The 24,639-nt window shown below is 49.0% G+C and overlaps 1 protein-coding gene across 1 annotated transcript in view; it reads right to left on the bottom strand.

Annotated features, from left to right (window-relative positions):
• The window catches only part of LOC102562543 (squalene synthase), a 41,902-nt gene extending 18,814 nt beyond the window's left edge, over window positions 1-23,088 (bottom strand). Inside the window, exons 1-2 of the mRNA XM_059727215.1 lie at window positions 22,990-23,088; window positions 5,365-5,462 (exon numbers count right to left, since the gene is read on the bottom strand). Coding sequence (XP_059583198.1) covers window positions 5,365-5,462; window positions 22,990-23,088 — 197 coding nt within the window. The remainder of the gene's footprint in view (window positions 1-5,364; window positions 5,463-22,989) is intronic.
• Between the last annotated feature and the right edge of the window lie 1,551 nt (window positions 23,089-24,639).

The raw sequence follows: 24,639 nt of genomic DNA, 5'->3' as shown, positions 1-24,639 counted from the left end.
ACCCTCTCCAGGTTATCCGCATCCTTCTTGAAGTGTGGCGTCCAGAATTGCACGCAGTACTCCAACTGCGGTCTGACCAGCGCCCGATAGAGGGGAAGTATCACCTCCCTGGACCTGTTCGTCATGCATCTGCTGATGCACGATAAAGTGCCATTGGCTTTTCTGATGGCTTCATCACACTGCTGACTCATGTTCATCTTGGAGTCCACTAGGACTCCAAGATCCCTTTCCACCTCTGTGCCACCCAGCAGGTCATTCCCTAGGCTGTAGGTGTGCTGGACATTTTTCCTCCCTAGGTGCAGCACTTTGCATTTCTCCTTGTTGAACTGCATTCTGTTGTTTTCTGCCCACTTGTCCAACCTGTCCAGGTCTGCCTGCAGCTGTTCCCTGCCCTCCGGCATGTCCACTTCTCCCCATAGCTTTGTGTCATCTGCAAACTTGGACAGAGTACATTTCACTCCCTCGTCCAAGTCACTGATGAAGACATTAAAGAGTATCGGTCCAAGGACCGAGCCCTGCGGGACCCCACTGCCCACACCCTTCCATGTCGAGACCGACCCATCCACCATGACTCTCTGGGTGCGACCCTGTAGCCAATTTGCCACCCACCGGACTGTGTAGTCATCCACGTCACAGCCTCTTAACTTGTTCACCAGTATGGGGTGGGATACCGTATCGAAGGCCTTCCTGAAGTGTAAGTATACAACATCCACCTCTCCTCCTGTGTCCAGGCGTTTCGTAACCTGGTCATAGAAAGAGACTAGATTGGTCAGGCACGATCTGCCCGCCACAAACCCTTGCTGGTTTCCCCTCAGCATAATTTCTCCTGCCGGGCTCTCACAAATGTGAGCCTTGATAATTTTTTCAAAGACTTTACCAAGGATGGAGGTGAGACTGACTGGCCCATAGTTGCCCGGGTCCTCCTTCCTCCCCTTTTTGAAAATGGGGACCACGTTAGCCCTTTTCCAGTCCTCCGGGACTTGGCCCGTGCGCCACGAGCGTTCGAATATTCCCACCAGTGGCTCTGCAAAGATGTCGGCCAGTGCCTTCAGCACCCTCGGATGGAGCTCATCCGGGCCTGCCGACTTAAAGGCATCCAGTTCTTCCAAGTGACTCTGCACCATCTCAGGGTCTACGTATGGAAGTCTGGCGCCTTGCTGCTGCCTCTCTACAACCCCAGTGAGAGACTTGTCGTGTCCCTCACTTAGGAACACTGAGGCAAAGAACTCGTTGAAGAGTTCAGCCTTGTCCCCCCTGTCTGTCACCAATTGTTTCTGCCCATTTAGCAGGGGTGCTATTCCTCCCTGGGCCTTCCTTTTACTCCCTATATATCTAAAAAACAATTTCTTGTTGTCTTTTACTTGGGTTGCCATCCTCAGCTCCACGGTAGCTTTGGCCCGTCTAGCTGCCTCCCTACAAGCACGAGCAGGGGAGGTATATTCATCTTTGGTGATCTCTCCCTGTTTCCACTTTTTATGTGCTCCCCTTTTGGCCCTTAGGCTGCCCTGGATTTCTCTGGTCAGCCATGGAAGACTCCTGGCCCCTTTCCCTCTTTTGCCTCGCTCGGGGATCATCTTGCTTTGTGCCCGAAGGATCGTTTCCTTAAGGCACAGCCACCCTTCTTGGGCTTCCATTTCTTCAAATCTCCTACTCTGCAGTGCGTCCTTGACTAATCGCCTGAGTTCATTGAGATCAGCTTTCCTAAAGTCTAGCACTTTCACCCTACTAGTTACCTTACCCACTCGACGTCTTATGTTGAATTCTATTATTAGGTGATCACTGTCCCCCAAATGGCTACCGATCTGGAGGTCCCCTATCATGTCATCCCCCGTTGCCAATACCAGATCCAGTATGGCATTCCCCCTAGTGGGACCATGCACCTCCTGTGTCAGGTGGAGGTCCTGTACACAGGTTAGAAACCTGCGTGAGCGGTGGGACTTTGCTGTCTGTGACTCCCAGCAGATGTTCTGTTGCTGTGCCTCTGCCTGCTGAGGAGGGAGAAAGTGCAGCATCATCCACACATGCACCCACACCCAACAAGAATCTCCCCAGGGGGTCGTACTCGATGATCTATTGAGGTCCCTTCCGACCCTAACATCTATGAATCTATGAATCCCTAACATCTATAAATCTAGGAGGCTGAAGAAGTGAAGTTCATAGGCCCAGCTGTAAAAAGTGGTTTCTAAATTCCCTCTCAGGATTGTTGGCAGGTTTGAGTTTGAGCTGTAGGAAGTTGGCTTCTGGTGATGAGGTTAGGCTAGCAAGGATCGGTGCTTGTTTGAATTAAATTTACAAACCACTTTTCAGAGCCAGGCCTATGAATTTCACTTCATCAGCCTCCTAGGTACAGAAACTCATGGACACAATATAGACAGAGCAATTCTGACACACTACAACCTGCCGGACACCAGACTCCCCAGATACCTCTGCACTTTTACCTGTGCTGTTACATCCCCCTCCCCCTGCACAACTTAAAAGCACAACATAACCCATGACACACCACAAGTAACACATCATTTATATATCCAAAACAACATCTCTAGTTCTTCCATTCAATTCTTTTATAAGAAGAAAGGCTCTGTGCCAGTTTGGCTGCCTGAGGTGCTGCTCTTGCTACCGTGCTGCTGCTCACAAAGTTATTTTATATTGGCTGTCATGCGAAGTGGTGGACCGGGATGAGGCTGTAGGGGAGGAAGAGGCCACACTGGGGCACATTACCGTGTCGTGTAGATGCCCCAGAGCAAGTGAGGGTGCACCTTAACGCACACACCGTCACCCATGTTACGAGTTTTGCTTGTCAGCAGCCTGAGGTGCAGTTTCCCAGAACCCTCTCCACCTTTCTCCTTGAAAACTAGTAGGCTTCAGGCCAGAGCAGGGGCTAGCACGCCTGCAGTTTTCACCCTGCTGTGCCTTAACACACACAAAATGACACCCATGTCACAAGTTTTGCTTGTCAGCAGCTTCTGGTGCTGTTTCCTAGAAACCCTTGCATCTATCTCCCTGAAACGTGGTAGGCTTCATGGCCTCAGAAGGGGATACCATCCTTGCAAATTCCACTCAAATCAGGCACGAAATGACAAAGTTATAAGCGGTTTTGTGCTTCCCCATTATAGCTTATGGGCAAAACGTCGAAACAGCAAAACTGCCTTGATGAAACAAAACGGAACAGCGGTTGCAAAACTAAACCAAACTTGAAATGAAACACTGTTCCATCAAAACGTTGAAAGGGAACGGTGACATTTCACTCAGCCCTAGTGGAAACCCCTCCAAGTCCCCTCTGACACCGCCTTGCAGGTCATCTGCAAGGGACGCTAAATATAGAACTACAAAAGAGGCATTTAGCAAGGATTAAGAGCATCTCCAAGGGGGTCCTGTGCTTTCACACCCCAGTTCACTTCTGCAAGGACTTCCCCAGGAGAAAACACCCGCCTGGAAGGAGGGAAGGGAAAGCTGTGATGCCTTCCTCTGCTGGACTCTGCAGCAGCTCCTGCCACTCTGGAAGCACCAAGAGAGACCAAGACAAGACCAGGACTGAGGGGCCAGAGCCAGGACAAGGAATGCTGGAGCTCTGCCCTTAACACTCACACTTTCAGGTGTGTGTTGAACCCCCCAAATGCTCTCCCTCAACTCCTGATCAAAACAGAAAGAAAAAACCAAACACCAGGGGGTGATGGGGGGAGTTGGGGGAGGCAGCAGCAATGCCACTTGTGCAAATCCTCCATTCTGAATTCTTTGTTATTTATTAATTGCATGCCTTGAAACAGGGCTGCTCAGGAGCTATCACACCCTTAAGGTGTAGCAGAAAGCCCCCTTTTCCTCTTGCCTGCATTTGCTCTCCCCTCTTTGGATATTTTTCTCTTTTTCTACCTTTTCTTCCTTCCTCTCTCTTTCACTTTAAGATGAGGAATTGTGTTTTAAAATCTGCATGTGTGCATTTTGTATCTTCCCTTGTATTTTGGTATTTTTATCTATTTGTGTGCCATGGCATTGGTAGCTTATATTTTATACTCCTCACCTTTCAACTTTCAACTGAATGTGTTTAGTTTCATAAGTAAATTATACATTGTAACAATGTTAACAAGGACAGGAATCAAACTGCCCTTCCCTGTATCAGGCTGGCCCCTGAAAGAGTGAGTGAATCAGTGATTGAATGTATAACGTGATTGAATGTGTAACATAGTAGCAGACAGCAATTATCACCTGGAAACTGAAGATCAACCAAGGGAAGAACTCAATAGAAGACAATGTAACAACCAGGAAATCTCTAAACGTCACTGATCAAGGGTTTGAAGCCCTGGCCTGAGTAAATCAACGCCAGGGACCAAATTTTGGGCTGAATATCTCTAGATCGACCACTCCCAGAGTCCTATTCTAAATTCATCAATGGACTCCCAAACCTGCACATACATGCGGACGACCCCTGGGGCTGACAGATGCCATCCAGTAGCCACCGAGAAGGGGGAAGTCCCACGAGGGTCAATGACCCCTGGATTGGGCAAACCTGAAAACTGGGGAGTCACCAAAGTCTGCCAAAGACTGATAAAAGGCAGTGAAAAGTGACCCTCAGTGGCGCCTTCTTGATCTCCAACTCGACCAGACCTGTCCAGCCAGAAGGACCAGCTGGCGACCTCCTTCTGAAGGATAACACAACGCTGAAAGAAGCCTTGACTGGCCATTGATGACAGACTCCAGCGCTTGTAGCATAGGTATACCTGACTCTGCAGTTTGCTACTGTGTGTGTGTGTATGTGTGTGCATGTGTGTGTGTGTGTGGGGACCAGCCCCAAGGTTTATGATTTAACTCATTACAGTGTTTCAATCCACCTAATAAACTAGAATTTTAAGGATCCCGAGTTGGACATTTGTAGCCAACAAAGGCACCTCTGCTTCCCAGGTCCTCCCTATCAGGATCCTGAGTACCAGGCAGTCCTACTTCTCTGCACGTCCCAGGAGAAGGTGCTCCTCCTTTCCACCCTGAGCTGTGACCTGGTGCTTCTATGCCATGGGACCTGCTCTGCTTGCTGGCTACATTCCCTGGTAGGAAAAGCAAATCCATGCCATGCACCTATCCCCTACACAGACACCTTCTCAAGGGATTTGTTACATTGATGGTCAGAAGTCCAGAGGAAAAGGTCCAGCTGTGCTGAGCACCAAACACATGCACACAGTGACCTAAACAGCCTGCAATGTGCACAGGATGAGGTGCAGCAGGTGGGTGTGGACAGTCAAGTGAGAACCAGAGGGAAAAGCAGCAGCAATGGGATCACGAGGCAACAGCTCCAACCGGCACATTTCAAGGTATCCCGATTTCTATTTTTTAAGCTGGCACCCCTCCTCCCCAGTGCCTGGCCCAGGCGTTACTCACCGCAGCTCGCCCTCCAGCCCCTGGGTGACAGTGGCAAAACTCCGGCCCGTCTTCTCCAGGTGCTGGTAGCAGGTGCGGAGGCTGTCTCTGATCTTGTCCTGTGGGCAGAGCAGAGGTGGCTGCTGGCAGCGGAGTGAGGCTGAGCAGGCGCTGAGGGCTGCGCTGCAGGACAGCAGTCACCCTTGCCCTGCTAACCCCAGTGGCCCAGAGTGATGGGGCTCTCCACCTGGGCCAATTAACCCTGTGCAGCCAAGACAAGCTGCAGAGCCCCATTGCATCCTGCCCTCCCTTCTCTCCTCTCCCTCACCACATTTACCCATTGGCCCAGAGCAATTGGGACCTTCCCTAGCCAGTTAACTCTTTATGGCCCAGGGTGGCTGGAACTCCCCCTGCCCTGCGGGAGCTTGTGATAAGGCTGCACTGACTCACAGCATCAATGGCAATTAATTTGGATTAGCCGTGATTGTCCTGGGACAGAGGGCTGTCCCATTGCTTCACAGCACTGTCAGGAGATGACAGGTGTGTCTGCCTGCAGGATCCCAGGCTTTGTTCCAGGGAAAGTGGCTGGTTATAGCTGCAGGCACCTTTAGCCTCTTGTGCCCATCACAGGACACCCTGTGGCTACCTGAAGGGGACACCCTGAACCCACCTGTCATGGAGGTGTGGGCAGAGAATTAGAGGAGGGGTAAGGATCCCCGAACAACATGCTTCCTCTCTGTCAATCCCCGGGCATCCCTGGGTCCCTACAGATGTGTCTAAACACTGATTTAATCCAGGGCTGATGGGTCTCATCTTTATGTCCTCGCACTGATTTGTTTTGTGAAATAGCCCGTTCCCTATCTCACCCCGTCCAATGCAGCTATAGCAGACTGTGATTTAGACAGGGTAGAAAACACTGTAAAGATGTTTCCACTCCTGCACCACCAAGGGGAATGACTGGCCTCATCCTCAAATCCCAGAAGAAGTGCTATAAAAGCAAGGCAGCTGTTTTATCAAGGCTGGCACTTCATACCCTGCCATTCAGGCCTGACCTCACACGCTTCCAGAGCAAGAATATGCAAGGGCTCCTTTCTTCCAGCTCATCGGTCTGCCTGTGGGCTCACTTGAATCAGGGGTCCTGAGTGCTTGGCCCAGACCACTCCCACCGGCTGGGATCAGCTCTCAGGACAGGCTCCTGCCCAAGCCATCACTTCATGCATGCAGCAGCCACCAGGACCCAGACCCTAGACTCATGGGGAAAGGCCTTATTTCATCTCATATATTTTTATCCAGAGCAAACACTTCAGTGCAGTAACTGGAAATTTAGGGGCCAGGCAACAACATCCTCCTGCACATGGCCCCAGGAGAGAAAAGCTGTCACAAAGCTGTCATGTGGGAACAGATCGTCTTTCTCTACAATGATCACTGAACACACACACCAGACCACAGTGTTGCCTCGAAGGTTTGGAGGCTTTAAAGTGCTGGTTAGACAAACATTTGGCCAGGACAGTTCAGCAAGAAGTTCCCTGGCACAAACAAGGAGACAGGTGAGTGACCTCCAGGTCCTTCCCAGAGCACTTCTGCAAGGCGCTGCAGGGACGGGCTGTTCCCGCTGCTTCTGAGGAGTCCTGAACAGGACTGAGGGGATCAGCGCCCATGAGCCACAGCATCTACTGCAGGGTCTCGGCTGTGTCTAACTCCATGCCCCCACCTGCGCTGCCGCCTGCTCGCTCTGGTCAGTCTTGGGTGTCTCGGGGGCAGCGCTGGACTGATCCTGCTCTGGCCGAGTCCCAGAGTGGCTGCAGCAGGGCAGAGCGTCCCTGGCCCTCCAGGCTCCTCTCTGAGCTCCCAGGTTTCTCCTGCGAGCCCCAAGCAAGTGCTTGCACTCTGCACAGTGTTAACAGTGCACGGTGCCCTTCAAAGGTTGTCCCTGCATGGGGCTCTGCTGCCTTGCTCTCATCCTTCCTGTCTACCCCTGTCTGCAGCCCTGAAGGGGAAACCCTGAAGCATGGAGGCAGAGGCAGAAGCTGCAGGGCAACAGATTGAGTCCCCAGCAGGGAATCGCACCTGCTGCCCCCGTGCAGAAAGAGCCTAGAAGCCACATCCCTCCACTTCATCCCCTCCATGAGCACCAGCCATAACCCCCCTACTCCCTAAACCACCACCACCACCACCACCAGGATGACAACAACACACACCAGCACCAGCTTGACACCCCCATTTCACTTCCCGTGCTCTGCATCCCCCCATCCCACTCCACCCCATCCTACCCCATTCCACTCACTGGGCCTGGCCGTGGTAGCCCCACACACAAGCCTCTCATCCGGAATCGCAACTGGCTGCACAGCTCTGCCGGGCAGCTCAGCCAATCCAGTATGTGCTCCATGGCCTCGGGCCCCTGTGCCAGTGGACACCCGGACAGTAGATGCAGCGATGCTCCTGGCCCAGGATATCTTGCCCTCCCACAGGGCACTGGCTTAAAGTGTTTGCGCCGACCACCTCACTGGCCCCAGCCTATCCAGCTGCCTGCTGCAGGGCTCCATCCCCAGTTGTGGAAGATGCCAGCCAATGGGCTACTGACACAGCCATTTGGGCTGTGCAGATTGGTTGGCGGTGGGAGGGAACCAGTGGTGCACATGCTCACCAAAGACCAATATATATTCCACCTTGATGCCACTGGGGACCTCAGCTGGTGGCTCCTCCATGGAGCCATTGCTATGGGTGTGTATTTGGAGCAGTCTGCAGATACCCCCAACACTTACCCTTTTGGTGAGCAGGGGGAGACCCTGGCACATGCCTACCTGGAGGGCACCAGGCTGCAATGCCTCACCACCTCCAGGACGTCCTGCTGAGGCTGTGGCTGCACTGCTCCCCTCACCTTTTCATTTATGCACTCCCCATCCAGAGCCCCAGCATGTCCCAGGACCTCCTGGTCAACACCCTCCTAGCCCTGGTCCCTTTCCTGTCCCTTGTCCCTTCACATCTCTGGGCAGAGTTTCACTGGGCAATGGCCACTGGCTCCTTGGGCTTGTTCGAGGGCCTGGGAACACTGCCCAGTGCTCTCTGCTCAGTGTCCCCCATCGGTGCACTCGTTATGAACCTGTGGCCCTCACTCCTGTCCCAATTATGTTTTCATTTGTCCCAGGCAGTCAGTGCCATGCCTTTAGTGGTCCCCACCACCAATGGGGGCTTATAGCTCTACTTGGTGAGCTTTGCCCCCCCATCCCAACAGCATATCAAAAGGCCCGTTTCACATGGCAGCTGGGGGTGGATGCTGAAAGGCAGCGGGAATGAGGTATCACCACGGGTTTTCCCCTGTTCCTCTCCCACTTGCAGCCTCCAGCATTGAAGGTCTAGGAAGACCTGCGTGCACCCTCTGAGGTGGTTGTGCACCCCCTGGAAGCACCAGCTCTGAAACCAGAAGTGCCGTAGGAAGCGCACTTCTGGTTTTGGCGCTGGTGGTTCTGGGCTTGGCAATTGGGGGACCCTCTGCCCCGCTGGCAATCTGGTGCCCCCTCCCACCAACTCAGGAGGCATTAGTCACCCATGACAGGAAATAACAAGTGTTATTGCATCAGAAATTTATTGAGAAATAAAAATAAATGTAAAGAAATTTAAAATGCACATTTTTTACATGCTGTCGGTCCTCCCTTGTGTCCCTTCTGTAGAATGCCCATACATACTTCATTGTAGACTGCATCTTTCTCAGCAATTGGCAATTGCTCATCAGGTAGCCATGAACATAGGGGTATTATATTGTTGCAAATTGGACCTGTATTTTTAAATCGGAATGGCTATATAGATAAATATAATAGATATATATAATATAAGTTTGTATCTATATAGATATATAGCGATACATATACAGTTCTCAATTTAACCATGTTTTATTGATTTATTTATAATTTTAAAGCAATTTAGAAGCCTACAAGTGCCTCAATCATTGAAATAATATAGATTCTAAATACCTATAGTTTTTACTTTTTACCAATAAATCAGAGTTCCCCTGCTTATTTTGCTCAACAGCATGTGGGTCCAGTTGTGCCCCCCCCACCCCGGCGCTGCTTTGTAATACCAGGCAGCCCTGAGTGACATACCAGTGCCCTGCTCCTGCCCATGGCGGTGCCCCTCAGTCCCAATTAAAATTTCCCACTTCCCTCTGGGCTCTGCTGGTGCCACCCGCCTCCCCACAGCCACCGTGCCCTATCCAGGCGAGCACCAACTTCTCTCCCTCATCCAAAGCCCAAACCTCCAGCCACAGAGCACATCTGGCAGCACAGTGGACACCTCTGGACTGCATTTCCTTTGGCCTCGCTCCTCTGTGGCCTTACCTGGGCCCACACTGCCGTGAGCAGCACCAATACACTCCCATCCTGCCAAAACTGGCCATTGCCAAAACTTGAGCTGTCCTGCTCAGGTTTGGTGACACACCCTGGGTCCTGGACACAGATCGTAGGACATTGTTTACCCCCTGCAGCCTTGCCTCACTCTGGAGATGTTTCCCAGGCTCCTGGCTCTTAGACCAGCACCTCCAGTGCTCTTGTCATGGTGCTTGTGTCTTCCTCCTCCAGCGTGCTGCCCGGGGTAGTGCCAGTGACCCCTGGCAGGAGGCACCACAAGGATTGCAGCTTGGCCTGGTTTGGAAACATGGACATCTCTGTGGCCCTGAACTGAGCACAAGACTTCATGTGGGGCCAAAACAGATCTTGGACAAAGACCTCCAGTGCAGCCCCGAAGACAGCAGGGGTGTGGAATCCACCTCTTCCTGTGGGACCTTGTTTGATTGAGGAGTCTCCTTCATGCTCTACGATCCCCATTTCCTATTCCACTGTCTCTGGCTTCATTCCTTGTGCCTTGCCTGGTTGTGCCCTCACCACTGGTCATGGCTTTAGCACCTTGCATTTTCTCCCTTGGGCAGTTGCCTTTGCCAGACCCTCAGTTCGAAGACATTGTCTACCGGGGCTCATTCCTGGGTCCTGAGATGACTCAAGAGGCCAGTCCTTGAGCCACAGCCCGGTCAGGAGAGGTTGCAGGTCTTTCCACAGGGCGGAGCAGGCTGTAGACTGGGATTTCTCTTCTTTCCCTTCCTCTGCTCTCTTCTCTGCTCTTACACTTGGGATCTGCTGCACCAGGGACTTAAGTTTCTTCACTTAGACAAATGAAACAGACTGAGCTCAAGTCCTTCATTCAGGTATTTTCTTCAGCCCAGAAACATTTTTTCCTGGCTCTTCCTGCACCCTCCAGTTTGTCAACCTCATTCTTACACCGGGGACAGGAAAATGAGAGGCCGGTTCAGTCTGAGCCTCGCTCCTGCTGTGCTCAGGGTCCTGCTCCGACTCCCTGCAGCCTTGCTTACACCCCACAGACCTCCTAGCTCTCCTTGCCCAGCCCCGTGAAGGGAGCTCATGCTGATCTGCTTGTTCGCTTCTCGTCGTGGGCCAGTGTCTGTTCCTGCATGTCTCGCTTCACATTCATTTGCCTTAAAACACACGTCGTTTCCCCAGGCCCCGGGTAGCCGATGCTGCAGGTCTCTGTACGACTGCCCTGCCCTTCACTCTGCCAGCCCCTGCTCCCACCACATGAACCAGCAGTGGTTTTCTTGTTTTCAGGTCACTGGTGATAACTTGACATGCCTGGTCCTTGACAGGCCTCTGTGCCACATGCCTTGATGCACTCCCCTTGGTAAGGATTCCCTGGGGACCACTAGTTTTGGAGACTGGATAGACAACTCGAGATCATTTTCCCCTGCACTTTATAGACACGGCAGAGCAGGGATGTTTCAATCACACCATCATCCCATTGCAGACCTCTTTGACATCTAAGGCTCTGTTTGCACCAAAGGGGCTCTTGCGGCTTTATCAAAGGCAGCATCAGGCAGCTGGGCCCCTCCTGTAGGCACCGCTCTGCCCACTCGAGTTTTCCCACTCGAGCAAGAGCTGTGACAGTCTGGCCAGACAGGGGAGGAGCCGTGGCACCAGCCCCCGGGGTTTGCCAGCACACTTCTGTGGGCTACGGGATGCCAAACTTCCATACTCCTACGGTAGCTCTGTAGCGCTGGTGCCTGCTTGCGCATAACTCTTTCAATACGGCAATGTCCACTGCTCTGAGGATGGACACACGAAGGCCGGGAACCACTTTAAAAGGGGAACTCTCAGAAGAGCAGCGACTGCTGTTTTTCATTGTTACGTGTGAACTGAGCTGAGAACAATTTGAGTGCAGCAAAATCATCTAGGGTTGGAGTTACATTGAAGTAGAACAATTTGCAATGTTCTCTGGCAAGGGCTCCAAGGCTGTGCCACACCTCACCCTATGCAGATGAACGCCAAGGACATTGTAAAAATGTGCAAAAAGGAAGTTTATTTCCTACCTATGGGGACTTTTTACCATCTTGTACCATCTACCCTTGTCCCAGAGCCTGACGAAGGGTCTTTGATCCTGAAAGCTTGCAGAAAAGGACAATTTTCCTGCCACTTTCCAGTTGGTCTAATAAAAGGTATCATTTTGGAACCAAGTTCTGGTTTTTCGTAAGAACATTGTAAATCACTTAAATTGTCTTTGCAATGTGGGAAGTCATTTCGATCTTTGACACAGGAAATAATGTCTGTAGCCAAAGCACTGCTTAAAATGAAATGACCGTGTTGGGGAAAACTTGTCCCTAGGGTCGTTAGTTGGAGGCTCAGATGAACAACAACATAAGTTTAAAGACTTGATTTATTAAAGAATGCATTCTGAACAAACAACTGCCCCGAGAGATAACTGTCTGTTGTTCTACTTCGCGCGCAGCTTGATTATATAGCAAGTATGATATAGGAAGTATGACATCATATGCATAGTAACAGATTCATCAATCTATTTAATAGCCACACACTTTCTATACTAGTATCCTGTTTTTCCTAAACTAGAATTGGTCCAGTTTCTGCTTAGCCTAGCAGTTTGGGGTCATGCCCTTTGACTTCCTCACAGCTTAAGCTGTGTACGTGACCTGCTCGCTTACACATAATGGCGATTGACTCCGTTCTGTTCCCCTTCATTCCCCCCTTTGATCCTTCAAAAGAAGGATCACTCTATTTCTATCTGGCACAGGTCTATCCATAGTTTCTCCTGTTCTATCTCATTTTCCTGAAATTCTACCATCATTTGTTTTACTGTTTCTTTTGATATTGTTGAGCTAGTTTGTTCAGCCTTCTTTACACACAATTTTACGCAGCACAAAATTAGTTGTGCTATTACATATAAACTTAAGCCTAAAATTAAAATCATGCATAATGCAGACATTATCTTCCCCAGCAGCCCTTTAAACAATCCTCTAGGATCTAACCAAGCAAACCAATCTGCCGAAGAATCTTTAGGAACAAAGGCTACTTCAGCAGCCTTGGCAGCGTGTGCTAAGGCACTTGCTCTTCTACTAACTTAAAAGTACTATTTACATAGGTACAACATTCCTGCCCTATTACAGCACAGGCACCCCCTTCAGACGCTAATATGTAATCAATAGCCAATCCGTTTTGTATAACCATCTATTGTAGATTGTCCTGGTTTTGTGCTACAGTTTTTATGGCATTTCCTAAACTGGTTACGGCAGTTTCGGTTTCTAGGGCTAATACTTCAACCACCGCTTGTAGTCGCAGGATGTATCTTCCCACACAGGAAATGGCGGGGCCGGTTATAAGTGGAATTATTCCCACTACTGAACATCCGATCAGCTTTCCTACTGTTAAGGGATTCTTATATGTCTCTAAAGTAGTTCAAGCAGCTTGTTCTTGACTTGACCAGTTAGGGCTTTCCCTCCAATTTCTGAAGTGACCTTGGGGTAAGGACTTGGTTATTCTTACTGCCAGAGTTAACCAAGCTAAATAGCAAGACCCAAACCAGCCAGGTTGTAGCTGGTGGTAAACTTTTGTACCACATACCCAATAGGTTCCCTTTAAGGCCATCCAGCTGGGTAAGGTTTTTTTATTTTCGTTATACTGGTTGTTGTAAAGGAAGTCAGACGTGATGACCCCAGCCCCCCACAGGACTAGGTCTACCCCAAACATTTATTGTTGGTATGGGTGTGCCAGTTTTATGACAACGTCCTCCTATTAGAGAACAATCTCACACAGTATTTGGCAGATGTATTGATTTACAGGTTATTGAGCTGTCAGTGGTTGATTGATCATATGGGTTATACCAACTTTTGAAACTTTTGCACCATGTTCTGTCTTTGGTGTGATTATTCATCCAAACTCCATTACCCATATCATAGTGGTTACAGTTACTATGCCCCACTGAATAAGTTCGCTGTTGGGAGTAGTTGCGTACCCAACACATTTCTCCCTGTTGAGGTGGCACCTTAAGGTACTTGGCATCACTCCAGGTGGCATTGTTTGGGTCTGCCCATCGCACAGTTAAATTTAGAAGGGTTAAAGGTTGCATTATCATTAGAAATCCTTTGTCATTAGTTCTGGGGATAAGTCCACAGACCCAACAATCAGAAACATTTAAGGCCAAAGCAACCCTTTTCAGGAACTGTAAATACACATTTGCATTTGCCATAGCTAGTACCACTAACATTAACATCAACAGCTTCGTTACGTTGAATTCTGTTGGCAGGTATTGTTTGGCTTGCCTCTGCAGGCAATTCTTCTGGATTACGTTGTCACTTGCTTCACCGTATTGAAGATTTCTTTTACTGAAATCGTTGTATTAGGTTTATTTTTTCTTCGGACGCAGGTTGTAGGTATGAGGGGGCTCAACCTGGTGAGCTGCTTCAGCGCTTACATCGGGGAGACCTTCTTCCTCATCAAATCCAGTTCCTGTTGGAGTGGGATTTAAATCCAGCTGGGTTGGTTCTGGGTTGATTTGTTCTACTTCTTTTGGTGTTAAGGTTCTTTTGCAATGAGATGCATGGATCCAGGCAGACTTTTCATCAACCTTTACAGCCGTATTGGTGGTTAGTAAGACTTGATAAGGTCCATTCCATCTAGGCTGCAGACAGTTTTTCCGGTGAAATTCTTTTACAAGGATCCAGTCTCCAGGGCTTAGAGAATGGCGAGGAACATCAGTAGGCACGGGTAAGACTGCACTGACCTGTGGGAACAAAGCTTTAGCAGTTTTCATGAGTCCTCTGCAATAATTTAACACATTCTCATGGCCTTCCAACAGGCTTGCTGCTTTTTGTTCATTGATAGGGTGTAGGCCTACATTCATCAGTCTACCAAACAAAATTTCGTATGGCGTCAACCCATGTTTTCTATTTGGCATGTTCCTGAGGTGCATCAGTGTAATTGGAAGAATGTCAGGCCAAGAAAGTCCAGTTTGCTTACAAAGTTTGGGTAATTTGGATTTAATATCTCTGTTAAGACGTTCAACCTTTCCTGAGCTTGCTGGGTGATAAGGCGCATGGAATTTCCATGTAAACCCCAATGCCTTACTTAGTACTTTCTGAATTTGCGAGATAAAATGTGGCCCTTGATCTGAGTCTGCCGTGAGGGGTATGCCGAATCTTGGAATTAATTCAGTCATTAATTTCTTTGCTACAGAGATTGCGTCTGCCCTTCTGGTAGGGTAGGCTTCTATCCATCCACTGAAATGGCATATTACAACCAGAACATGCTTAAACCCTTTGCTAGGTGGGAGATCAATGAAGTCTATCTGCAAGTTCTGAAATGGTCCGTAGGACCATGGAGTAGCACTGGCCTGGACATGTGTTGGCTTACTAATTCCATGTTGTAGGCATATAGCACAGGTTTCCGATACCTTTTTCGCTTCTGCATGAATGGTGGGTGCGTACCAGTACCTCAAAATGTTCTCAGCTACCCCCCTTTGCACGCATGTCCCAATTCATGGGATGCGTGGGCAAGCTGAGGGACAAGGGTTTTTGGGGCAATAATGCGCCCATCTGGAGACTTCCATAGGGTATCAGAATGTAACGTACAGCCTGCTGCAAGCCACGCACGCTTTTCGGATTCTGGAGCTGCATCTTGGAGGAGAGAGATATTAAATAGTGAAAGATGAAGAGGTGCACATAAGGAGGTAACAAGTGGGGTGCCTTCGAGGGCAGCACGCTGCGCGTGCTGATTCACACAAGCATTTCCTTGGCTTATCGGATCAGAGCCTCCTGTATGAGCTTTGCAGTGTATAACAGAAATCTGTTTAGGGAGTAAAATAGCATCTAACAAGGCATTAATGAATGGAGCATGAGAAATTGAGGACCCTGCAGAGGTAAGGAATCCGTGATGCTTCCAAATCTGACCTGTGGAATGGCACACTGTAAAGGCATAGTGAGAATCAGTGTAAATATTAGCAGACTTATTTTTAGCTAGAATACAAGCACGGGTTAAGGCTATTAGTTCAACAGGTTGCGCACTATGGACACCAGGGAGACTGTGAGCTTCAATAACTGCATGTGGTGAACATTCAGCGAATCCCGCACAAAGTTGCCCAGTCATGGCTTTTGCATGAGCCATCTACGAAAAAAATACAATCTGGGTTAACTAGAGGTGTATCTGTGAGATCTGGAGGTGGGGTAAATACCTGATATGTCTGAGTACTGTAGTCATGATCTAACAAGTGAGTATCTCCATCGTGCGGTAAAGGTAAAAGAGAAGCAGGATTTAAAACATTACAATGAACAATAGTAACATTATCAGCAGCTAAAATAGCACACTCATAAGAAGATAACTTTTGAGAGGACAAGTGTTGAGTTTTTCCACGGTTTAACAAGGCAGATACAGCATGGGGAACAGCAAGGGTAAGGGGAGATCCTAACACTATAGCTGCTGACTTGTCCAAAAACAATGCAGTGGCAGCTACAGCACGCAGGCAGGGTGGAAATCCTTGTGCAACAGGATCAAGCAAGGAAGAAAAATAAGCAATTGGTTTGTGAAAAGAACCAAAAGGTTGAGTGAGAACTCCAAAAGCAACACCTTCTCTTTCATGACAGTACAAAGTAAAGGGCTTATCGTAGTCAGGGCATCCCAATGCTGGTGCAGAGGCTAGGGCTGCTTTTAAATCAACAAACGCCTGTTCGTGGTGTTCGGTCCACGGGAGAGGGTTATCAGCGGAATCGTCTCTAGTAAGCTCGTTTAAGGGTTTTGCCAGTAAGGAAAAATTGGGTATCCATTGTCGACAATATGAAGCAGAGCCTAAAAACCCTCTGAGTTGTTTCTTGGTAGTAGGTTTGGGAAGAGAAAGAACAGCAGAAATGCAATTTGTAGTTAAATGTCTATGCCCCTTGGAGATTTCGTGCCCCAAATATATAACTTTTGGCTGGCAAAACTGCAACTTAGCTTTGGAAGCTTTATGACCTTGTTGGGCTAAACATTTTAGAAGGTGGATTGTATCTGTAACACAGGCGATTTCAGTTTCTGCAGCAATCATAAGATCATCAATATACTGAATGGGTACTGAGTTACAAGGTAATGTGATAGTATTTAAATCTTTCTTTAGCACTTGAGAAAATATGGAAGGACTTTCAGTAAACCCTTGAGGCAATCGTGTCCATGTATGTTGCCTGCCTTTGTAAGCGAACGCAAACAGAAATTGGGAGTTAGGGTGAACTGGGATAGAGAAAAAAGCAGAACATAAATCAACAACAGAAAAGAAAGCAGCAGAGGCAGGAATCATGCTGAGGATAGTAGAAGGGTTTGGCACAACAGGATGAGAAGGAATAACAAATTGATTAACTTTTCTTAAATCTTGTACAAAGCGATAAACAGGTTTTCCATGCTTGTCTAATTTCCCAGGTTTCTTTACAGATAGGACAGGGGTGTTACAGTGAGAGCGAATTGGAATTAAATCACCCTGTTGCAACAGTACATCTATAACCGGGGCAATACCTTCCTCAGCTTCTCGGGAAAGGGAATACTGATCTACAGCAGGAAAAGGTTTGTGTGTATTATAAGTCAATTGAACTGGCTCAATGTTCAAGAGTTTCCCTGTTTCATTGAGGTGGGAAGCCCACAAGGACTCTGGAACATCCGAAAGAGATGGAGAGTTGGAAGAGTCACCATCATTTGGTGATTCTCAGGGTCTGTAGAGAACAAGAGCATTACATTTTGGGTCTGATCAGAGGGCAGATCTAAATACACACCCTCAGGGGAACAGTAGATTGTGGCGCCCAATTTACACAACGAATCTCTTCCTAATAGATTTACTGGAGCAGTAGGACTTAACAAGAAAGCATGGTCAGCAGACAACGGCCCAATTTTGACTGTAGCTGGACTAGCATATTTATGCAGAATGATTTGTCCCCCTACTCCAATTGCAGTGACTGTCTCATTGGTGGGTATTAGTCTTTCAGCGTCTTCATATTTTATAGTAGACATAGAGGCTTTTGTATCTACAAGGAAACTATGAGATTTGTCATTAACAGTCACAGTTACACTGGCGTCTTTAGAGGTTTTGATGAGAGAATGCAGCGCAGCACATTGCAGAGACACAGAGGCCGTGCTAAACCGTCATTGAGTAGGGCTTGAGGGACAGGAAACAAGTGGGCCATTTTGCTGGGGCCAGTTTGGGCAATTAGTTTTCCAGTGTCCCTTTTGTTTACAGTAATTAGACTTCATCTTCAGGACGCGAACCGCAGCTGAAAAGGAGGTACATTTGGTCTTGAGTTAACTTGTGAATGAGGGTTTTGATCAGACGCTGGGGCCCCAGGATAAAAGTTTTTGTGAGGTTGGACGTATGGGCGAGGACCAGTACACTGTTTTTGTTCTAAGTCTTGGATTTGTAAAGCCATAAGGCTAGTTTTAAGTTCTTTTCTTTTTTCCTTTTCTGCCTGCTGGTGTTCCCATAAATCTATACAAGCCTGAACAATCTCGGCCATGGTTTTACCCTTCCAGCCCAGAACTAATTGCTGTAGTTTATCTTGTAGTTTTGGCTGTAAATTCGTTACATAAGCGGTAACTATTAACCCTTGCATATTTTCTGCACCAGGATCAATGCCAGTATGTCTTTGAACTGCTGCACAAAGTCGATTTTGAAAATCGGCTGAATGCTCGTCAGGATTTTGTTTGCAATTTTCTACCTTTGTCCAATCTACATGATTCTGAGCTACTCTGGTAATGGCGTTTAACAGAGTGGTCCTTGCATTTTGCAAATCTTGCAATCCCTGATTGTTTTTATAGTTGTAATCATTTTGTGGCCATGGAGTGCCGTTCTGTATGTTTTGGGTTTCAGCAATAAGAAGTTGCTTTTGCTCTGGGTTTAAAAGACTGTTTAAGAGCCAATCGACATCTGACACAGTGGTATTATAGATATTAAAAACTTGTTACAACTTTTCTCTAAAGTCTGAGGGACTCTCTCTCAGTTTTGGAAAGGTATTGCAAAAGGTGGTGATGTCACTAGCAGTCCAAGGAATATGAACAATAGTCCTTTGGCCACCATGCATTTGAGGCGCATATTGTCTCAGGGGACAGAGAACAGTTGCTTTAAAATACTGAGGGTCTCCGAAAGTGGTTACAATCAATCTTCCTCCCTCTTGGACTGTAATAGGGTTATTACAGTCTGCCCATTTGGACCCCTTTCGATATTTTTAACATCATATTATTTCTAGGAATCCCCTCAGGTAATTTAATTTGTCAGAGTCAAAGGTTCCTTCATCAGGGAACTGTAACTCGGGGTTTTCATAGGTATACCCATTCCAAGCATGTGCCAATTTAACTAAGCGCTTTTGCTTCTTGGAACCCAATTGAGTTCCATAAGTCTTACACATATAACCGAAGGGTGTTTTTGGGTCCAGGCAAGAGGATCCCTGACCCATTTCTTTTGTCTTCAGTTAAGGAAGAGAACGGGAACTTAAATATAATAATTGTAACCAAGGGTAGTACACAAAGCAGCATTTTACATTTACCCACTGATTAGTCAGACAGCCCGTTCATGAATGAGGAGAAAGGAAAGGGAGGAGAACCTGTCCGCTGGATCACGAGGTTTGAGCTGAACCCCCTTGCTTTCAAGTCTGCTTTGCAGGCAGCCTTGGGGTGGCTAGACTCAGCCTTAGTCTCAGATCTGGTCAGCAGCTCATTATTATTTTAAAAGATAGCACTGAGGCACGGGGTTCAAGAAAATTTTCTTTAGTCCCAGCCTTGGTCAGCGAGGGTATGGATAATGTTCATAGTACTTTCAAGGTTTCAATATTCCTTAGTCTATAGTAATCTAATATAAACCCAGTTCCCCACTACACTTGTAGAAAGTTAACAAGTTTGTCAAATCAAATTTTAGCCTCAGGACAGGGACTGCTAAAGCCAGTAGGCAAAGGGATAGGCAGAGAAGAGTCCGGGTGTCCCCAGACCAAGTCAGAGCAGTCTACCAGTCAGGGATCCCATATATTCAGTTTCAGATAAAGTATTCTGTTATAAATTTCAGTCAGTCAGATAAAGCAAGTCTTAAACTCTACATTAATAACGTAGGGAGCACTTACCGCCGAGAGACGTAACTCGTCCAGGCTAGGGAGCACCGAGACCCGTTAAGTGAGATTTTTCAATTAGGATCTCTTACCTCTGTGTTTGGCGCCACGGGTGTCAGCTGTGTCCCCAGACTGTTCAAGTTGTCTGCTTGGTGTTCCACTGTATCCCACCACTAACACCAGAAAACTGTTGGGGAAAACTTGTCCCCAGGTTCGTTAGGCGGAGGCTCAGACGAACAACAACATAAGTTTAAAGACTTGATTTATTAAAGAATGCATTCTGAACAGACAACTGCCCCGAGAGATAACTGTCTGTTGTTCTACTTCGCGCGCAGCTTGATTATATAGCAAGTATGATATAGGAAGTATGACATCATATGCATAGTAACAGATACATCAATCTATTTAAGAGCCACGCATTTTGTATATTAGTATCCTGTTTTTCCTAAACTAGAATTGGTCCAGTTTCTGCTTAGCCTAGCAGTTTGGGGTCATGCCCTTTGACTTCCTCACAGCTTAAGCTGTGTACGTGACCTGCTCGCTTACACATAATGGTGATTGACTCCGTTCTGTTCCCCTTCACCTGCTTACTCTTGCAACACTGTGCAACACAGAGCCACCTCCTTGTTAGCAGCTAATTAAGACTTGTTACCTTGTTATTCAGAGTCCTGGGTGATTAACTGCGAGTGGGCCTCCTCTGGACCCTCTCAATGCTAGCCACATCCCTCTTGAAGTGCGGTGCCCAGAACTGGACGCAGTACTCCAACTCCAGCCTGGCCAGCACTGCATAGAGGGGAAGGATCACCTCCCTGGACCTGCTTTTGATGCATCTGTAGATGCACGGTTAGCCTTACTGACTGCTTCCTTGCATTGTCGGCCCATGTTCATCCAGGAGTCCATAATGCCTCCAAGATCCCTTTCTGCCACCATGTTGACAAGAAGGGAGTTCCCCAGCCTATAGGTGTGTTGATGGTTCCTTCCTCCTAGATGCACTTGTCTGTGTTGAACTCCATCCTATTTTCATTCACCCACCTCTGCAACCTGTCTAGATCTACCTGGATTCTGTCCCTCCCCTGCTGTGTGCCACTTTGCCCCACATCTTGGTGTCATCAGTGAATATGGACAGCGTGCTTTCTACACCCACATCCAGATCGCTGATAAAGATGTTGAACAGTACAGGTCCCAGGACTAAGCCCTGGGGGACTCCACTGCCCACATCCCTCTCAGTCGAAAACAACACATCCACCACCACTCTCTGGGTGTGGCCATCTAGCCAATATGCCACCCATCTGACTGTGTAGGAATCATTGCCACAATCACCTAGTGTTTTTAAGAGAATGTGGTGGGAAACCATGTCAAAGGCCTTCTTAAAGTCCAGGGGTGTACTTGGTAGCCGTGTTGGTCTGAGACAAAAAGATAATTAAAAAACGAGAACTCTTGGTTCCAAAATGATACCTTTTATTAGATCAACTGGAAAAAGGACAGTTTTCTTGCCATTGTCCAGTTGGTCTAATAAAAGGTATCATTTTGGAACCAAGATTTCTAGTTTCTTAAAATCCAGGAAAACGACATCCACCCCGACACCCTCGTCCAGGGACTTTGTGACCTGTTCATAAAAGGAAACCAGGTTAGTCAGGCAGGACCTGCCCCCAGTGAACCCATGTTGGCTGCCCCTGAGCATTACCTCCCCTGCTGGGCCCTTGCAGATGAGCTCCTTGATGATTTTCTCCAAGGTCTTCCCAAGGACCAAGGTAAGGCTCACTGGCCCATAGATGCCGGGCTCCTCCTTTCTCCTCCTCTTGTAAATGGGGACCACATTGGCTCTTTCCCAATCCTCTGGTACCTGGCCAGAGCCCCACAAGTGCTCATACAGCTATGCCAGGGGCCCCGCTGTGACCCCCCCAATTCCTTCAGCACTCTTGGGTGAAGAGCATTGGGACCTAATCATTTAAACATGTCCAGCCCCTTTGGGATGCTCCCTAACAAGATCATCCCTGACCCTAGGCATGGCGGTGCTTCCCCTGTGTCCTTGCATAATCCTAGTTGGGGAAATGTCACAGTCCCTGTCCAGGAATATGGAGGCAAAGAATTTGTTAAAGAGGTAAGCCTTTTCATTTGCTGCAATCACCAGATTGCCAAGTCTGTCCCGTAGGGGCCCCACGTTACCCGGGGCCTTCTTCTTACTCCCTATATATTTGAAAAAAGTACTTTTGTTATCCCTAATTCTGGTCGCTAGTCCTAGCTCCATCTCTGCCTGTGGCCTTCCTAACAGCTTCCCTGCAGTCATGAGCAATGGAGGTGAAACCCTCCTCAGTGATAGCTCCTTGCTTCGACTGTTTGTACGCCTCCTTTTTTGCCCTCAGGCATCCCTGGATGCCTTTGTCGAGCCATGGAGTTCTTTTGGCACTCTTTCCCGCCTTGGTGTGCTTTGGGACTGACTCCCTTTGAGCTCAGAGGATCAACTCCTTAAGGAACAATGACCCGTCTTGGACTCCCATCTCATTGAGGCTCCAAGACCCCAATGCCTCTCCTACTAATCTTCTTAGTTCATTAAAGCTGGACCTCCTGAAGTCAAGGACTTTTGCCTTTCTGCTTGTAATCACCCTGCGCTGGATAGTAAATTCCAGCAGGCGATGATCACTGTCACCCAAGTGGTCGAGTACCCTCACACCCCTCACCAGGTCGTCGCCTGTGGCAAGGACCAGATCCAGCAAGGCATTTCCCCTGGTGGGACTGTGCACCTCCTGGGTTAGGTGGAGGTCCTGGATCCCAGCTAGGAACCTACGAGAGTCATCAGACCTGGCTGACTGCTCCTCCCAGCAGATGTCTGGGTATTTTAGGTCACCCACGACAACCACATCCCTTGTCTTTACAGCCTCTGTGAGCTGATCTGAGAATTCCCGGTCCAGCTCATCCAGCCTGTCTGCCATTCTTACCCAGAGTGCCTCAGTTTGCCCCTCCTCTGACCCCATCCTCAAAATTGAGGACATGTATTGGTCTTTGACGTGGAGCACTACACCACCCCCCCACCCCCTTTTTTACCTGCTCTGTCTCGCTTGCACAGCCTGTAGCCCTCGATGTCCACTGCCCAGTCATGGGTAGAATCCCACCAGGTTTCCATGAGCCCCACAAGGTCTGGGTTTTTGCAAGCTAGCAGAAAAGCAAGTCCCTCCTGCATTTCTGTAGAGGCATTAGAGGCCTCTTGTAGGTGCATGTGCCGCTCCCTTGTTCTTAAGCCTGCCCTGGCCCCTGTCACTTACCTGGGTACCACCTGTGTGCATCGCCTGGCTTGATGGCAAAGTGTCCTTGTGTTCCTCTGCGTCCCCGTCCCCCAGTGAACCTAGTTTAAAGCTCGCCATATGAGATAAGTCAGCCTGGAAGAAAAACACACTTACCTTTCGGGGAGAGATGAAGCCTGTCCCACCTGAGCGTGTCCCCTGTGCAGAAATATGGGTCGTGGTGCAAGAATCCAAGGCTCGCCTGGTAACACCAGTTCTGAAGCTGCCAGTTGACCTCAACTATGCATGCCTCATGGTGCTGTCTGTGTCTGCTGACTGGAAGAATAGAGGAGGAAACCACCTGTGCCCCCCTCTCCTTCAGCTTGGCCCCTAGAGCCTTGTAGACTCTCATGATGTGGTCCGGGTTGCCCCTAGCCACACCATTCGTTCCCATGTGGATGAGGACCATGGGGTATTGAGCAGAGGGTTAGATGAGGTCCGGGATCATCTCCGTGATGTCCTAAATCCAAGTGGGACAGGCAAGGGAACTCCCACTCCCCACGCCCATCATGCGGCAGAGGCTGGACCAGGCATCCGCCACAGACAGCGGAGGACGGTGGCCCTAGCCCCACTATGGGCTCCATCTGGGTGGAGGCATCAGAGGAGCCCCGGGCAGGCAACACCACCGGGTGAGGGGCCCTGGCAGGCCACCGTGCACTCACCATTATTGTAGCACCAAGTGTCTTCCTCTCTGTCCTGTCAAAACCTCCAATCTGGCTCCTCCTTCTTGCACAGCTTGCACAAATGCTCACACACCCTTACAGAGTGCACCTGTTTGTGCGCTCTGTTCACTCACGGCTCGGGAGTGTGGCTCCCTGCTCTTCCAGCTAAAAGGGATCCAGGGGCTTTCCCTCCAGATCCGCTGCAGCCGCACCCACCACTCTGCCCTGCTTACCTTTCAGCTGCTGTCACCAGCACTGTTGGTCCTGGGTGTGTGTGAGTGTGTCGAGGGCACACGTGCACTTGGTGCACAATTACGCCTACTCCTGGTCCTGCTCTCAGTCCTGACTTCCCAGGCTGGGGCTAGTTCAAATTTCCTGTGCTAACCGCGGCACCCAATCAGCCTGTTCCAGGCTTCCCCAGAAGAGCTTGTTGGTCGCTCATGCCCATGGGCATGGGCACAGGCATGGGCTGTCAGAGGCACTGGCTGCAGTCCCAACTCGGAAACCAGTATCTTAGCAACCGACCCCAACCACAGCCTAGTCTCACCGACGTGCCCTCACCCCCAAGATAGTGGGCCTTGGAGACAGGAAACTTCTGCCGAGCAAAGGCTTCTGCCTGGCAGCCCTGTGGCTGTTCCCCAGCCCTCCCTCCATGAAGAGTGGAAATTCAGGTAAGAAGGGTCCTGGGGACTCCTGTTGTAAGAAAGTTGGGGGAAAGTGGGGGGAACCATGGCCAACTGCACTGCTCTGTGCCACAAGTGCAGCTCCTGGGACTCAGGCCTGCTGGTCCCCAGTGGGTGCCACCATGTGCAGCTCCTGGGACACTGGCCAGAAGCCACAGGGTGCTGCATGCCATTGGGCCAGGCCAGACCTGTGCCTCCATGTGCAGCTCCCAGCACTGCAACTGAGATCGCTGGGAGCTGCACAACACTAGGGTGTGTCAGGCTGGTGCTGTGCTGCCTTGTGTAGC

This window comes from Alligator mississippiensis, chromosome 1 (genome assembly GCF_030867095.1).
Source record: "Alligator mississippiensis isolate rAllMis1 chromosome 1, rAllMis1, whole genome shotgun sequence".
Lineage (NCBI taxonomy): Eukaryota > Metazoa > Chordata > Crocodylia > Alligatoridae > Alligator > Alligator mississippiensis.
The sequence above is the reverse complement of the archived record's forward strand: the minus strand, read 5'-3'. Positions and strand labels throughout refer to the sequence as shown.